The 16,931-nt window shown below is 42.2% G+C and overlaps 1 protein-coding gene across 1 annotated transcript in view; it reads left to right on the forward strand.

Annotated features, from left to right (window-relative positions):
* Positions 1-16,931, forward strand: part of LOC124555451 (coiled-coil domain-containing protein 77-like) — a 197,905-nt gene that overhangs the window by 138,714 nt on the left and 42,260 nt on the right. The window contains exon 6 of the mRNA XM_047129370.1: positions 14,792-15,035. Within this exon, the coding sequence (XP_046985326.1) occupies positions 14,792-15,035 (244 nt within the window). The remainder of the gene's footprint in view (positions 1-14,791; positions 15,036-16,931) is intronic.

Raw genomic sequence — 16,931 nt, forward strand, 5'->3', positions numbered from 1 at the left:
CAGTACGATGGCTAAGGTGTGAGTTGAACATTACTCCATCTGTATTCATCAATGTGTATGACTGTGTAAGTATGACAGTTAACAGTTGTGGTATTGTCAGTGGAGTAAGCCCATCCATCACAGCAACGTCATACCACATGGGATGTGAAAAAAATCAGTTTTTAATTGTCCTGGGGCGAAAAATCACATAAAAAGGAAAATGACATCTGTTTCTAATTGTCGTGACACTGGTGCTAGACATGTTGAATATATTGTCCACCATTTTCTGCCACAAGTTGAAATCGAGAAATATCAAATTCCACAACAGATTGAAGTGTCTTGGGGATCGTGTTCAGAATTAGTTGTGCATTGCAAGCCTTCAATTCAGCTACATTCATAATTGGAGCACTGAACACAACATCTTTCAGATAACCCCGCAATCAGCAGTCTCACAAGATCAGGTGATGCGGACAGCCAGGCTGCAGGAAAATGACAACTGATAATTCTAACATTTCCGAAATACCTCTGCAGCAGCCACTTCACTTGCTGTGCAATGTACTAAGGAACACCATCTTTCATAAAAATGATCCTACCCACACATCCACACTGTTGAAGGATTGAAATGATGTCGGTGCTCGGAAGACTGTCATAGCATTTACCAGTGACAGAACAGGTAACAAAACCTACAGGATACATCTCCTTGAAAATATATGGCCCTGCAATAAACAAAACCATCAACTCGCACCAGTCACCTTTGCTGAATGAAGTGGTACTAGTTGATGTGCGTGCAGGTTTCCATTGCCGATATTCCGCAAACCTGCAGATTGACATGTCCTTGGAGGTGGAAATGTGCTTTGTCTGTCCAAACAATGGTCCATGGCCATTCATTGTCCAGATTCATACGAACAAGAGATTCCAGAGTGAACTTTTGTCTTACTGGCAGGTCAGCAGGAAACAATTCCTGAACACAGGTGATTTTGTACGGATAGCCACGCAGGATGTTTTGTAGGATTTTATGCACCATGCTCACATGCATGTCCAATGTTCAGGCAGCTCCCTGTGCACTGCATGCATGTTCGCACACCATCACTCAGTCCTTCCTGCAGTGCTGTGTCCACATTTTTGATAGATGTCGGTTCAACTTCTTTCCTCTGTCTGCCATATTGCACTTCAAAAGAACTGGTCTTTTCGAATTTTTAAATCATATTCTCCAAACCCTTAGCGGTCATCAGACCAAGGCCTTTTTCCATACCCTTGAGTGTCCGGAACTTCTGCAGGGCTACTGGCACACCGTCACCATTCTTGTAAAAGAGGTTTACTAGCAGTGTGCGATCCTTCATGGAGTCATATTATGTAAATTGAAGGTGGAAGGGAAGAAAGGAAAGGAAAGCGAAGAAACTTGATGTCAGCTCCATCAGGACTTCATGCACAGAATCAGTGGTGATTCGTGAAAATGCATGCTGGACCAGGATTTGAACTGAGAATCTCTTGCTTACTAGACAGTTGCATTAACCACTGTGCCATATGGAACAGTGTTTATCGCAACTGTGTGGACTCTCTCAGTACGCCTCTTTACTGACTTATAGGACCACCAAGCACCACTTATCCGCAGTCCCCATACATGTATTCCATGTGTGCCACTTTGAGATTCCTGCAGTAGATCGAACATAATTGTACATCCATACTGAATGTGGTGGATTTATTGCCCATCGAGGCACCCAGTTATATAACTGATTCACCTCGATGGGCAATGAATCCACCACCTTAAGTTCAGATGCATAATTAAGTTCAATGTCATATGGGAATCTCAAAGTAGGGAGCATGAAGTACATGTATGGGGACTGCGGCTAGATGATGATTGGTGGAAATATGTGTTGGCTCAGAGGTGTACCGGGCTCAAATCTCAAGCTAGCACACATTTTCACTTGTTGTTGCCAATTCTGCATCAAGTCTTCATGCAGGTGACATCAATAGTTCCTTCCCTTTCCTTTCCTCTCTCGCCCTCCACCTTCAATTTACATAATATGTACTGTAGCTGCAGATTTATTGTTGTGTCTGTTCATTCAGACATGTCCAAAAGTGCAGACAGCACACATTCCTGTAATTCATGTAGACAGTCATAATGGGCATCGGGCATCTCAGGTGCAAACTGAGGAACGGCCATGTTGCACATCTGTTGGTGAGCATATTCTGATACTTAATTGTGGTCTGTTGGTAAAATTTTTGTTAGTGTGTGTGTGTGTGTGTGTGTGTGTGTGTGTGTGTGTGTGTGTGTGTGTGTGTTTTTGTGTTTGTTTTCTGTGACATTTTCCCCTGCGGAACTAGTATGCTGGTCAAATTTGACAGCATTCTGAGCAGTGGTTCTCTTTCTACACTGAAACTGACACTTGAATTACGGATGTATTATGTGTGTTGCGATGTTGTTTGAAAATACAGGCACAGCATGTAATTACTGGACAACTGGGTGACTTCAGGTTGCCTAATAGAGCATGCCAGATTTGTGTATTACCTCTGGTAACTTTCACCTCAGCAGTGATGCACATCTTTGAACGATTTTCTTGTAAGTAAAACAAGTTAGCAACTCTATTTGCAATCACTTTGACTTCACTGTTAGTATCTTGTATAACTGTGCAAGTGTTCTCCAATATTACTGTGTCATTGTTGTCCATGACCTAACCCACTTAAATGAGACAAAATGTTGTTGCCACGTGTACATCACCTTTAGCTGTTACTTGTATAGTGCTGCGGCCTGTAAGCATTAAATTCTCTTTCATTTTTGTCACATGTGTGAACACTTTTGGATTGGTGTACATATGCGATGTGGATTGCACCAAAAAAGTTTTGGTGTTGCAAAACTTCTGAGCAGGCTCATTTATAAAGAAACAGTAGTGAGCCTCATTGACATTGTCCGCAGCTTGCACACTTAGTTTCTTCTTGAAAAAACACTCATCTTCTTTGCATCCCTTCTTGGTGCATTTGTACACTGATTTTTCCCTTTTTTAGTTTTTTTTAATTTTGTTCCAATTTGTCACTGTCATAGCAATTTTTGACTTGTCCTCGAAACATTTACCTGATTTAACGAACATCGCAGCACTTGCAGTTTTGCTGCCTTTCTGAATGCTTGCATTGTGTTCTTCCAAGAGTTTTACTTTCAGTGTCTTGACATCTGATAGATTGTCATGGGATTCAATAGCACATCTAAAATTTTCATAGTTGTGAATGCACAGATCGCATCTAGTTGAAGCAGTACCTGAAGTGATGTAGTGCGATTCCTTGGTGGCTTCAGCTCAGCATGATTGATGGATAAAATCAAGTTTGCTTTTGCTTTTCTGTCTGCCACTAGCCATGCTTTATATGTAGCATCTGCAGCAGCAAGCATTTCACCTTTGCCAGTCAGTGCAGATAATGGTGTTTCCAAATATTTGTCACCATATGTTGTTTTTGATGACTAATGCCTTGACTTGTATTCTCTAAGTCGCACGACTGCATATCCAGTCAAAATCCATGTACAGCAGTCGTGTGTGCCATATTTTTCATGTTAATAGATTTATTTATTTATGCACTTTTCAGCTTATGAATTTGTTTTCATCTAATCAAAAACTGTAACTCTTGCTGATGATGTAACTTGTCCCCATAACCTGTTGGGATGTGGTTTGAAAGTACAAGTACAACAAATAATTACTGAACAACTTTATTTTTAACTCACTGTGTGGAGAATAACACAGAACTAAGAACATTAGACTTGAGGAAGTATGCATATAGTGACATATATTACATGGTGGTAATATTTGAATCTCAACAGTGCTATACTTGCACCTTCCGAGGTAGAAATGTTAAATGTTGGCGATAATTCTAAAAGAAAAACAGACTTAATTGAGTTTCTGTGCGTGTTTTATTACATGGTCATAAAAATTTAGGTTTTAATCAACATGAATGCAATGAATGAATGAATGAATCAACATCAATGCAGTGAATAATGTTGAGGCAAATCAATTGTTAATTGGCAATGGGTGGGTTACTGGCCACACTTGAGTTCTCTAAGGCTTGTTCTGGTAAGTGAAATTATGCCTGAATTAACCATCGTCTCCCCCCCCCCCCCACCTCCCACCCCCCCCCCCCCCCCCCAGCTGATCTCCATTCTACATAAATGACTGCAGAATTCATATACACACATAAATTTAATGTACCCAACAAAGCTACCCACTCTTAAGACCTCTGTAGATACGCATACCATGTTAAGTACTTTTGGCACAAACACCTGCATTTGCAGTTGTTGCGATGGAGAAACATTCAGAAACAATGTGATACAAATACAACTGAAATAGAGAGAACAGTAAATGAAATGCAAAACAAATCCTCTACTGGTTGGGATGAAATTTCCTCCAGTATCTTAAAAAAATGCAAACATCCCCCCCCCCCCCCCCCCCTCATCTTCCTTGTACAGAGGCTAGAATAGGCCCGAGATATTCCTGCCTGTCGTAAGAGGTGACTAAAGGAGTCTCATACGTTTCAGCCTTTATGTGATGGTCCCCTGTTGGGTTTGACCTCCATCTTTCTAAATTTTCCCGAAGAGCGAGCCAACTGGGGAAGGGCACCTTACATGGTGCATAATATCCATCATGCATTGAGATCTTTAGCCCATTTTCTTGTCATCGCATTGTAGTCCCACTCATTCTCCATCTCTTGGCAGAGGACACCTTCCTGGGTGCATTTTACACCATGCACTATGCAGGGTCGCTTTCTGCACTGACGATGACCACGGACTTCTTAGCACCTTATATCCAGCACGGTAGCCAGTCTGTTGTGGTGGGGCTGCCATGTACCCTGTTGGTTGTAGCCCTCTGACAACACAGGGATCACTCTGCTGATGCCTGCACCGTTAACTCCCCATGTATGCCATGAAGTATATGTCCACCTCCCTGGGGCATCGGGACTCCCGGCAATGGCCATCCTGCCAGGTGGCCCTTGCTGAGACTGGGTGGCACCTGTGGGAGGGACCCTGGTTGGAGTGGGTGGCATCAGGGCGGATGACATGCCATGAAGCGTAGTATGTCATCTCTTGATGGTGGTCCGCCAACAGCAGTCTCTAAGCAGGCAAAGTCAACTTCTGTGATAAGAAATATGACCCCAAATCATTCCCCTCCCTGGCCACACCATGGGAGGAATGCCCGGGTAAGGATGGCAGTGAAGCATATTCGCCCCGGTGCCTCGTATGTATGAGAGTTAATGGGGAATCTTTCATGTCCATGAAGCCTCAGTTTTTTGTAGAGCATTTGGAGGACAACTTTGGGGAGGTGGAGGGCTTATTCAAAATGCACTCTGGGTCAGTCTTGATAAAAACAGCATCCTCTGCCCAGTCACGGGCATTACTCGCTTGTGGCAAGTTGGGGGATGTTTCTGTTACCATCACGCCCCATAAGAGCTTAAATATGGTGCAGGGTATTATATTCCACAAGGACCTTCTTTTGCAGTCTGATGACAAGCTGTGCGCCAGTTTAGAGTGGCGAAGTGTTCATTTCGTCCTGCGTGTACATCAGGGTCCGAGGGATAATCAGGTTCCCACCAGTGCCTTCATCTTGGCCTTCGAGGGTGACAAATTGCCCGAGAAGGTCAAGGCGATGGTCTACCGCTGTGACGTCAAGCCATATATCCCTCCCCCAGTGCGGTGCTTTAAGTGCTGGAAGTTTGGCCATATGTCTTCCCGCTGTACTTCCAGCATCACATGTTGAGATTGTGGACGTCCATCACATCCTAATACTCCATGTGCCCTGCCTCCCATCTGTGTCATCTGCAGAGAACGTGATTCACCTTGCTTGCCAAACTGCAGGATTTTACAGAAAGAGAGGAAAATCATGGAATATAAGACCCCGGCCCGACTGACCTACACTGAGGCTAAGAGGAAATTTGAGTGCCTACGTCCTGTGGCTATGACCTCATCTTACACTGCCGCTACAAGAACAGTTGTCACCCCATCAGTTCTTAACATTCCCGTCGCCTCTCAGAACCAGTTGCTCCCACACCACCTACTTCGGGAGCAACACCTCCCAATTATCAGAGATATCAGTCCTCACTTGAGCTGGAGAAGTGTAAGTCTTCCTCGGCTACTCTCACTACGAAGGGGTCCTTTGGGTCACTCCCTTCCTAGGTTTCTGCTAGTGGGAAAGATTACAGAACCCAAAAGCAGCTGGTTGTAGGGCTTCATGTTCATCCTCAGTCACAGAGACTGAATCAGTGAAGTCCTCCCAGCCAGGGAATCCCAAGAAGCAGTGAGAGAAATTGAAAAAGAAGGTCCCCAAGACTAAAGGAATTGCGAAGGTACTCACACCACCGCTACCTACAAGCTCTGTGTCCGCAGATGAGGTAGAGGTTCTGGCGTCCGCTGAGGACCTGGATAAGGGCAACACAGGAAAAAACTGTCTGCGATGTATATCTTCCTCCAGATGGTGCGGTATCCCTGAATGTATTAACTGCACTGATTGATCAACTCCCTAAACCTTTCCTACTTTTGGGAGATTTTAATGCCCATTCCCCCTTTTGGGGTAGCACCATGCTTACTGGCTGAAGCAGAGATGTCAAAACTTTACTGTCTCAGTTTGACCTCTGCCTCTTAAATAGTGGGGCCGCCACACGTTTCAGTATGGCTCATGGTAGTTACTCGGTCATTGATTTATCCCTCTGCAGCCCAGGACTTCTCCCATCTATCCACTAGAGAGCACACGTTGGCCCGTATGGTAGTGACCACTTCCCCATCTTCCTGTCACTGCCGTGGCTTCAGGCCCATGGATGCCTGCCCAGATGGGATTTAAACAAGGCAGACTGGGAAACTTTCACCTCTGCTGTCGAATGTCCCCCACATGGTAACTTTGATGTGATGGTTGAGCAGATGACTACAACAATTGTTTCTGTGGCAGAAAACACGATTCCTCACTATTTAGGGTGCCCCGGTGAAAGGCAGTCCCTTGGTGGTCGCCAGAAGTCGCTGAAGCAATTAAGGAGCTTCAGTAAGCTCTACACTGGTATAAATGGCACCCTCCCCTAGACCACCTCATAGCCTTTAAACAGCTCTATGCCCATGTTCACCATCTTATCAGACGACAGAAGCAGGAGTGTTGGGAGATATACGTCTCGACCATTGGATGTCATATGTCACCTTCCCAAGTCTGGGAAAAGATCAAACATGTTTTCGGGTACCAGATACCAACAGGTGTTCTCGGTATTAACATAAATGGCGTGTTATCTACTGATGCAAATGCAATTGCTGAGCACTTTGCTGAGCACTATGCTTGAGCCTCTGCATCGGAGAATTACCCCCTGCCTGTCACACTCTCAAACGGCGGCTGGAAGGGAAAATCCACTCGTTCACTACACGCCACAGTGAATCCTATAACGCCCCATTTACAGAGTGGGAGCTCCTCAGTGGCCTTGCACATTGCCCTGACACAGCTCCTGGGCCAGATCGGATTCACAGTCATATGATTAAACATCTCTCATCTGACTACAAGCAACATCTCCTCATCATCTTCAAGCGGATCTGCTGCTATGGCACCTTTCCATTGCAATGGCGGGAGAGCACCATCATTCCGGTGATCAAACCCGGTAAGAACCTGCTTTTGATGGATAGCTATTGGCCCATAAGCCTCACCAACATTCTTTGTAAGCTGCTGGAACGTATGGTGTTTTGGCGGTTGTGTTGGGTCCTGGAGTCACGTGGCCTACTGACTCCATGTCAGGGCGGCTTCCGACAGGGTCGCTCTACCACCGATAATCTTGTGTCCCTAGAGTCTGCCATCTGAACAGCCTTTTCCATACTCCAACACCTGGTTGCCGTCTCTTTTGTTTTACGAAAAGCGTATGACATCATATCCTTGCCACATTATACGAGTGGTGTCTCTAAGGCCCGCTTCCAATTTTTATCCAAAATTTCCTATTGCTTCATACTTTCCATGTTCAAGTTGGTGCCTCCCATAGTTCCCCCCGTATCCAGGAGAATGGGGTCCCACAGGGCTCTGTATTGAGTGTCTCTCTATTTTTAGTGGCAGCAGCTGTAGGGCCGTCTGTCTCACCTTCTCTGTATGCAGACGACTTCTGCATTTCGTACTGCTCCAACAGTACTGGTGTTGCTGAGCGGCACTGACAAGGAGCCATCCACATGACACAGTCATTGGCGCTAGCCCACGGTTTCCAGTTTTCGGCCTCAAAGTCGTGTGTTACGCACTTGTTGGCGTCGTACCGTTCATCCAGAACCAGAACTTTACCTTAATGACGATCCACCCACTGTAGTGGAGACATATCAGTTCTTAGGACTAATTTTTGACACCCGATTGACTTGGCTTCCTCACCTTCGTCAACTTAAGTGGAAGTGCTGGCAGTACCTCAATACTCTCCGCTGCCTGAGCAACACCAACTGGGGTGCAGATTGCTCTACACTGCTGCAGCTCTACAGAGCCCTTGTTCAATTCTGCCTTGACTACGGGAGTCTGGTTTGTGGTTCAGCAGCACCCTCAGTGTTGAGTTTACTCGACCCAGTGCACCACTGTGGGATTTGACTAGCGATGGGAGCTTTTAGGACGAGTCTGGTGACCAGCATCCTGGCGGAGGCTGGAGTGCCCCTTTTCCCACCCACAGCAGTTCATCTCTTGCATCAGCGGCCCAGGTCAGGGCTTACAATTGCCGTGCATGTCAGATCCCTTCTATCCGAACTGGAGTCCTTGCCTTTTCACCTATACTCAAGGTTCATTCGCGTACACCTCCATGGTGCACACTTAGGCCACGGCTTCACCTGGACCTTTCACATGGCCCAAAGGCCTCAGCTCACCCCACGGCTCTCTGCTGTCACTTCCTCTCGATTCTTGACATGTACCGAGGCCACGAAATGGTTTACACCAATGGCTCGATGGCTGATGGTCACGTCGGCTTCGTGTATGTTTATGGAGTACATATTGAACAGCATTCTTTGTCCCATTGCTGCAGTGTTTTTACTGCCAAGCTGGTGGCTATACCTTGTGCTCTTGAGTGCATCCGTTCATGCTCTGGGGAGTCATTTCTTCTGTGTTCTGACTCCTTGAGCAGTCTACAAGCTGTCAACGAGTGCTACCCTTGTCATCCTTTCGTAGCGACCATCCAGGAGCCCATCTATGCCCTGGAACAGTCCAGTTGTGCATTGGTGTTTGTGTGGACCCCAGGACACATCGGAATCCCAGGCAATGAACTTGCTGACACGCTGGCCAACCAGGCTACATGGAAACTGGGTATGGAGGTCAGCATTCCAATAACTGACCTGTGTTTGTTTTTACGCCAGGTTTTTCGGATTTGGGAGATGGAATGGCATATTTTCAGTATGCACAACAAACTGCGTGCCATTAAGGAGACTATGAATGTGTGGCAGTCCTCCATGCAGACCTTTTGCAGGGACTCTGTGGTTCTCTGCTGGCTTTGCATTGGCCATGCTTGGGTGACACACAGCTACCTTCTGCGCCGTGATGACCCACCTCAGTGTCGGTGCGGTGTCTGGCTGACAGTGGCCCATATCTTGGTGAGCTGCCCTTCTTTGGCTGCCCTGTGACGGACTCTGCAGGTACCGGACTCGTTGCCATTAATTTTAGCTGACAACGCTTCATTGGCTAATTTAGTTTTACGTTTTATATGTGACAGTGGATTTTATCATTCTATATAAGTTTTGGCACATGTTCTTTGTCCCTTTGTGTTCTCCACTCTAATGCTTTTAGGGCGGATGTTTTAATGTGTCGCAGAGTGGCTGGCTTTTCCTTTTTATTCTCATTGTCGGCCAGCCACGGTCATCTGCTCTCTTGTTTTTACCCCGTCTACCTGTTTCTTGCTTCTGTGGTGTTCTTTTCCTGTTTTGTCCATGGTGGTGTTGTTTGCCCTTCTGTCGTTCTTCTGGTTCTTCCTTTCTCCTGTTGTTGTGCTGTATGTCTCCTTTCTTTTCTCCTTTCCTTTGTGTAATTATTTTACCGGGAACACGGGACTGATGACCTTGCAGTTTGGTCCCTTCCCCTCCCCCTTTTAAACCAACCAACCAAATATTCACTCATCCCTGTTCTTCTTCAATTCTTCAATGAAAGTTTGAATAAAGGAGTGTTTCCATCTGAATTAAAATATACAGCAGTAAAGCCATTGGACAAAAAAAGGTAGTACTTGCTACATCGAAAACTGTTGACCCATCAGCTTAATTCTGGTCATAAGCAAAGTATTAGAAAAGCTTACTGCAATAAGATTAGAAAACTTTCTCGTCACAGATAGCATTACGAGAAACTCAGTATGGTTTTAGGAAAGGCTACTCAATAACATCTGCCATATTGATTTAGTAAATACAATATTTATGAAGTTACATGAATAAAAAAGGGTGGCATGTTTGTTCCTAGATCTATCATGTGCATCTACAATAGTATTTCACAAACTGCTACTTGATAAACTGAAAACATATCGTGTCAGCGGAACAGTTAAAAATATTTTACAGTCACACCTTCAAGACAGATGTCACACAGGTCACACACAAAGTGGTCAACATTATTAAGGTACAGCTCCTGTCCAGCCATACTAAAGTGTGGTTTGCCCCAAGGGTCAGTTCTGGGGCATTTGTCATTCACATTATATATCAATGATACGCCCACAGAACACAACAGCAAGGTACTTTTAACTATGTGGACAGGAGTTGTTAACTGGGGAACCAATGCGAATGATCTGGTCCAAAATTGCTCATTGCTCTGGTGTCTAACTCGAATTGAAAAATTACTTTCAAAACAATCACTTAATCTTAAAACATCAGTAAAACAAGTCTAATGAAGTTCCAAATACACCTCAAACCAGATGGAGTGCAATGGAGTGTTATGTCTGATGATGATACAAAAATAAAATTGGATGATAAAACTACTTTCCTTGGTGTAATGCTAGACTGTCTTCTCTCCTGGGAGCATCACATTGACTTATTATGCCAAAAATTAAGAAAATCAATTTATACAATGAGGGCAATGCCACAAGTTCCCATATATGAGCGAATGAGCATTATATACTATGTTTTAGTGTGTACATGCCTCACATGTGGGCTTGAAGTAGGGGAGTGTGCTGATGCCAAGCATGTAAATAGCATATCCATCCTTCAAAAAAAGGCAGTGAAGATCATTTGTAAGCTTAGTTATAATGAGTCTTGCAAAGGAATATTCAAAAGTAAGAATCAACTAACACTGCCATCAATATATGTTTATAAAAAAGTTCAACTAATTTTAAAATACAAGCACTATAATAGTCTAAATAGTGATGTGCACATTTACAATACTTGGAGAGACTATGATTATAATGTGGAAAGACGTAACACAGAAAGTGCAGACGACAGCCCGTATTGCATGGAGATCAAATTTTATAACCAACTTACAAAAATTTATGAAGCTCAAGTGGAAAGTGATTTGAAATGGTCTGGAAGGAGTTTCTTATCAATAAATGTTTTTACTGTATTGAGGAATTCCTTTCAGAGGGGGACAATACTTTCATTTGTACAAATAATATTTATATATACCAGTAATCAAGCAATATAACTTTTTTATCTTTATTGTCTGTAATTATTTGCACAAAGTTATGAGAGGAAGTGTAAAATATGTACACAATCCAAAACAAATCCTTGTGTTTGTCTATGGAGAATGGATGAATGAATGAATGAATGAATGAATGAATGAATGAATGAATGGAGTATGCTCAGAGAACTGCAGGCCATAAAGATTGTGGTTCATGCTTGGTCAGAAGACAATGAAAAGAAAGGCATCCACTCTTCTGTAAGTAATACATGTTGTTATTTGGTAACCATTGCTTATAAACTGATGGTGCCATAATATCCACATCTGTCAACACCTGTCTTGGAGTCTGAGGGTATTTTGCACATCTCATATCTCTTGTGTACCAGGTGGAATGGTTTTGTCATGGCTGGCTCTCTCAAGGATCTCAAAAATGCTGATGGAATGTCATCTGCTCCAGGTGCCTTGTTTAGAATTAGTTGTTTCAGCTTCACCAAAATTGCAAATAAATAAACATGTAATTAAAAAACATTTAGTGCTGCTCACAGCCATTTAAATCACAATTTGGTCTCCAAACCTTATTATCCCATACAATTTACACTGACGCCTGTGACATCACCTGACTTAGTTTCAATATGTTACATTACCTTTGTTTTACTTTTCTTATCCATCTTTGCAACCACATTTCAAGAGACTTTCCATTCTATTCCACTGATCCTTCATGTCCTTTGCCATTTCTGACAGAATTAAAAGGTCATCAGCAAACGTCAAAGTTTTTATTTCTTCTCTGTTAACTTCAATTCCCTTTCCAAATTTCTGTACAAGTTTCAGATATCCCATTTATTCCTGTATTTTATCCCTACTGTCAGATTTTCAAAAATTGTAGTCCAGCCAACAATGTCAAAAGGTTTCTCTAAATCTACAAATGCTATAAACTTATGTTAGCCTTTCTTTGGAACCCAAACATCTTCACTGACATTGGGTTCTACGTCTTTGCACTCTTCTGTAAGTAATACATGTTGTTATTTGGTAACCATTGCTTATTAAACTGATGGTGCCATAATATCCACATCTGTCAACACCTGTCTTGGAGTCTGAGGGTATTTTGCACATCTCATATCTCTTGTGTACCAGGTGGAATGGTTTTGTCATGGCTGGCTCTCTCAAGGATCTCAAAAATGCTGATGGAATGTCATCTGCTCCAGGTGCCTTGTTTAGAATTAGTTGTTTCAGCTCACTTTCAAATTCTTGTGGCATTGTAATATTTCCCCTCTAAACTTCATCTAATGTTTCTTCTCTTTCCTTAACATTGTCTTAAAGTTTGTTTCCTTTGTACAGCCCTATATATTCCTGCTACTTTTCCTTTCCTTCTTTGCTTGATACTGACTTCCTATATGAACTCTTGCTATTAATACAGGTGCTTCTTTTTTTTCCAAAGTTCTTTTAATTTCTCTGTAGCTGGCATCTACAGCTTTGCATTTCTCCTCTAGCCAGTCCTGCTTTGATATTTTGCACTTTCTTTCAATCTCATTTTTTAGATGTTTGTATTTTCTTTGCCAGCTTCATTTTCTGAATTTTTATGTTTTCTCCTTTCATTAATTACATTCAATATCTTGTGTGTTATCCAAGGATTTATAATTGACCTTTGCCTGTTCACCTATTTATTCTCGACTGCCTTCAGCATTTCATCACTGAAGCTACCTATTAACCTTTTATTGTATTCCTTTCACCTGATTCAGTCAGTTCTTGCCTAATGCTCCCTTTGAAACTATCAACAAGCTCTGTTTCATTGAACTTATCTAGGTTCCATCTCCTTTAATTGGTGTTTCTGCAATTTCTTCAGTTTTAATGTGCAGTTCATAACCAATAAATTGTGATTAGTGTTAACATCTGTAATTTAAAACCTGGTTTTTAAAAATCTCCTTCTTACCTTTATATAATCTATCTGAGACCTTTTCGTGTCTCCAGATCTCTTCACGTATACAACCTTATTTCGTAATTTTTAAATCAAGGGTTTCTTCAGTTTTAATGTGCAGTTCATAACCAATAAATTGTGATTAGTGTTAACATCTGTAATTTAAAACCTGGTTTTTAAAAATCTCCTTCTTACCTTTATATAATCTATCTGAGACCTTTTCGTGTCTCCAGATCTCTTCACGTATACAACCTTATTTTGTAATTTTTAAATCAAGGGTTGGTAGTTAATAAATCAAGTTCTGTGCAGCAATCTACAATACAGCAGCTTCCACTTTTGTTCCTTCTAGTCCATGTTCTAATATTAGTCCTATTTGTCTTTCTCTTCTTTTCTCTACTATTGAATTCCAGTACTCGATGCCGTCATCATCAAACCATACAGTAGAGCTGCATGTCCTCTGGAAATATAAATGTTTCCCCTTGATTTCAGCCATTGGCAGTGCCAACATAGTAAGGCCATACAAATTAACATAACAAGGCCAAATCGGTTAATTATCCAGACTGCTACCTTTCTTTTGGAGCCATATCTCAATCAGGCTTCTCTACAGATAGCCCTCTAATGTGCTGCATTGTAAGTGACATACGCGAGAATGATACAGTGCTGAAACTTTGTGGAACTTGCCAAGAATTGTGTAGAAAGTGACTGTGAGTGAAATGCCAGCACTTTATTGCAGTACTGATTCTGACTGGAAAAATACTTCATACGTTTTACACAAATAAAAAAATCAATGTTTCTTATTTGATTTGATATTTCTTTTTCTTCTCCTCTCTTCTCCTCTCCTCTCCTCTCCTCTCCTCTCCTCTCCTCTCCTCTCCTCTCCTCTCCTCTCCTCTCCTCTCCTCTCCTGCCTCCTGTCCCCTTTGGAATGTGGGTGTATTCCTCCAAATACTGGTGTTTGTGCTGCATCCTATATTACAATTCAAACATTAAATGTGAAATTAGGTTAGAAAAAGAATGGTGATTTAAAGATACATGTTGCTGTATTATAGTTCTGGTTGCTAATGGTCTCACCCTTCTCACTAAATCTATCCTCATCACACTAATGTTTATAATAAAAGGTAGAAGAAAGATAATCCTTCATTTATATAAAAATTCATTTGCTCAAATTATCAACTGTAACATATCTGTAAATGTGACATATTCCTCAAAATTACTGAAACATTTATTAAAATATCAAGGAAACTGTCTAAATATGATAACTTTTGAAAGTTATATTCACACACTTAAATTCCCCAGTTCCAAACTAATTGTGTGAGCCTTATTGACAAACCTGCACTTACTATTTCCTGTTTTCTTTATAACTTTTTTGTTGCAGGTAAAGTAGGAAAGAAAGCTACAAAAATAATGAATGCAAAAGAAAGATGTGCAGTCAAAGGAGGAGAAAGCATGAGCACAGTTTCAAAGGAAAGTCTGAAACATCTCACAGAATTATACAAAGAAACATGCAAGCGATATGAAGATTATATACGTAACTTGATGGAGTTCTGTGAAGAGGCTGAAATTGAAGAAATAAATCGACAAAAAACCATTGAAAACTTGAAAACATTATTGGAAGCACGGTAATTCACTTTTTTATGGTATGTTGTTGGTAGAGACCTGGAAATGTAGTATCTATTTTTGGCAAAATTTGGATATAATATTTTCTTTTTAAATGATTACACATAAAAATGAAACTGGCTATTTTATAAAGGAGGAGGAAAAAAGATGGTGGCTGGGGAGGTTTTTTGATTGGACTGTTTGCTTCTGCAAAAATTTCAACATTTATGTTCTTCTTTTGGCTGTATTTAATTTTCAGCAAATGATTGTTTCTGTTGAGAAGCAGCAGCATTTTTCTACCTGTGAACTCAGTGCATCTCCAATGTGAGGTGTTTCTAGACATTATTTTTCTGTATACTGCCCAATTTGTTAGTTACAACATCAGCAGAATATTAATTTTGGCTCTTTGTGGGCATTCATAGCAGTGCTACAATTAGAATGGACAAAGTACTTAGTGTAGAAGTAGAACCAAAAATAACTCTATTTGCATGTTAGGGGAAGAATTTCAGTGCAGTGAAAATACATTGACAGATTTTGTTTTCTGGTTACTGTAGTGCAGAGTGTAGGCACTACAGACTAGCAGTCTGCCATGTGCACAAAAAATTAGAATTTTGACTGCCAGAGGGGAGAGCAGCGGTGTGGGGAAAGAAGCCCTGCCTCACTCTCGAGCCCATGTTCTGTGTTCCTGTGAAAGCAGAACTGACTCATTAAGGCTTTCGTGGCCACTTGTTGACAAACTGCCTATTGGCTTCTGTCTCGGGTTCTTCGGCTGACGTTCATGTAATGATTTTACTGATGTTTCACCAGCACGAGTGGATGGCATTGTCAAAGCTTCAGCCTCCATTGCTGGTGGTGAACTGGTGCCAAGCTCGCAGCTGCAGACTATATGTACCTGGCACGCCAACGTCCGAAATAAAATTTGCCAATGTGGGAGTTCTGGCTGTAGAGAACCACTATCACACGCGCTTGTTCAGAGAAGCTGTAGAAATACAAAAACACATGAACAGTTTCAATAAGAAAGAGGAAAGCCTTAAGTTAAATTCATCCTGGCTTCCCGTACTGCAGTGAATGACCGTCACAGGTAGCAAGAGGAGAACTGCACCTGAAATGACCGAGGAGAAGCCCTCAGACATTGGCACGCCAGGTAAATTTAGTCTGCGGCCGTGAGCTCAGCTCGAGTTCACCACCGGCGGTGGAGGGTGAAGTTTTGACAATGCCAGCCACTCGTGCTGGCGAAATGTCAGTCAAATCATTACATAAACGTCGGCCGAAGAACCCAAGACAGAAGCCAATAGGCAGTTTGTCAGAACTGACTCATAGTCACAGTATTAGCCAATCCCTTCTGGTGTTCTGAGGGTCATAATCAAAATTCATGGTGGACCAAGATTAGTCTTCTCACTCATTTCAAAATAAGAAAAGAAAATGACGAACAACACCCAACTCAAAGCATTTGGTAAGGGCTACGGGGCAATAGTCAAATAACCCACCCTAAAGAAATAGCAAACTTTGTTAATGTTTGCTTCAACAACATTGTTAAGAAATTACAACACAAATTTCCAGGCACATATGTCTTACCCACCCAGGATGAACCACCAAATTCTTTGGTACTCTGGAGCCCCAGCCTTTACAGCACCTCATGCCTTTCCATGTTACATGTCTGTCTTCCTGCTATTCTTTTTCCTCTCCTTTGGGAGACATGTTTTGTGTATTTTCGGGAATGCATTCTGAAGGTTTGGTTGCCTGGCATCGCAACAGTCCTTGCCTGTTTTTTCCTTCTTTCTTCATGCTCCATCTCTTTTCCTTCTTCTGCTTCAGCAGTTGAGGTCTTTGTTTCTTCTTCCTCCCTGTGAACTCCTGAAGGCTAGCTCATGCATTTGACACATAACAGGTGACTGGGTAATGTATACTTTCTTCTCCAG

Source organism: Schistocerca americana, chromosome X (genome assembly GCF_021461395.2).
Source record: "Schistocerca americana isolate TAMUIC-IGC-003095 chromosome X, iqSchAmer2.1, whole genome shotgun sequence".
Lineage (NCBI taxonomy): Eukaryota > Metazoa > Arthropoda > Insecta > Orthoptera > Acrididae > Schistocerca > Schistocerca americana.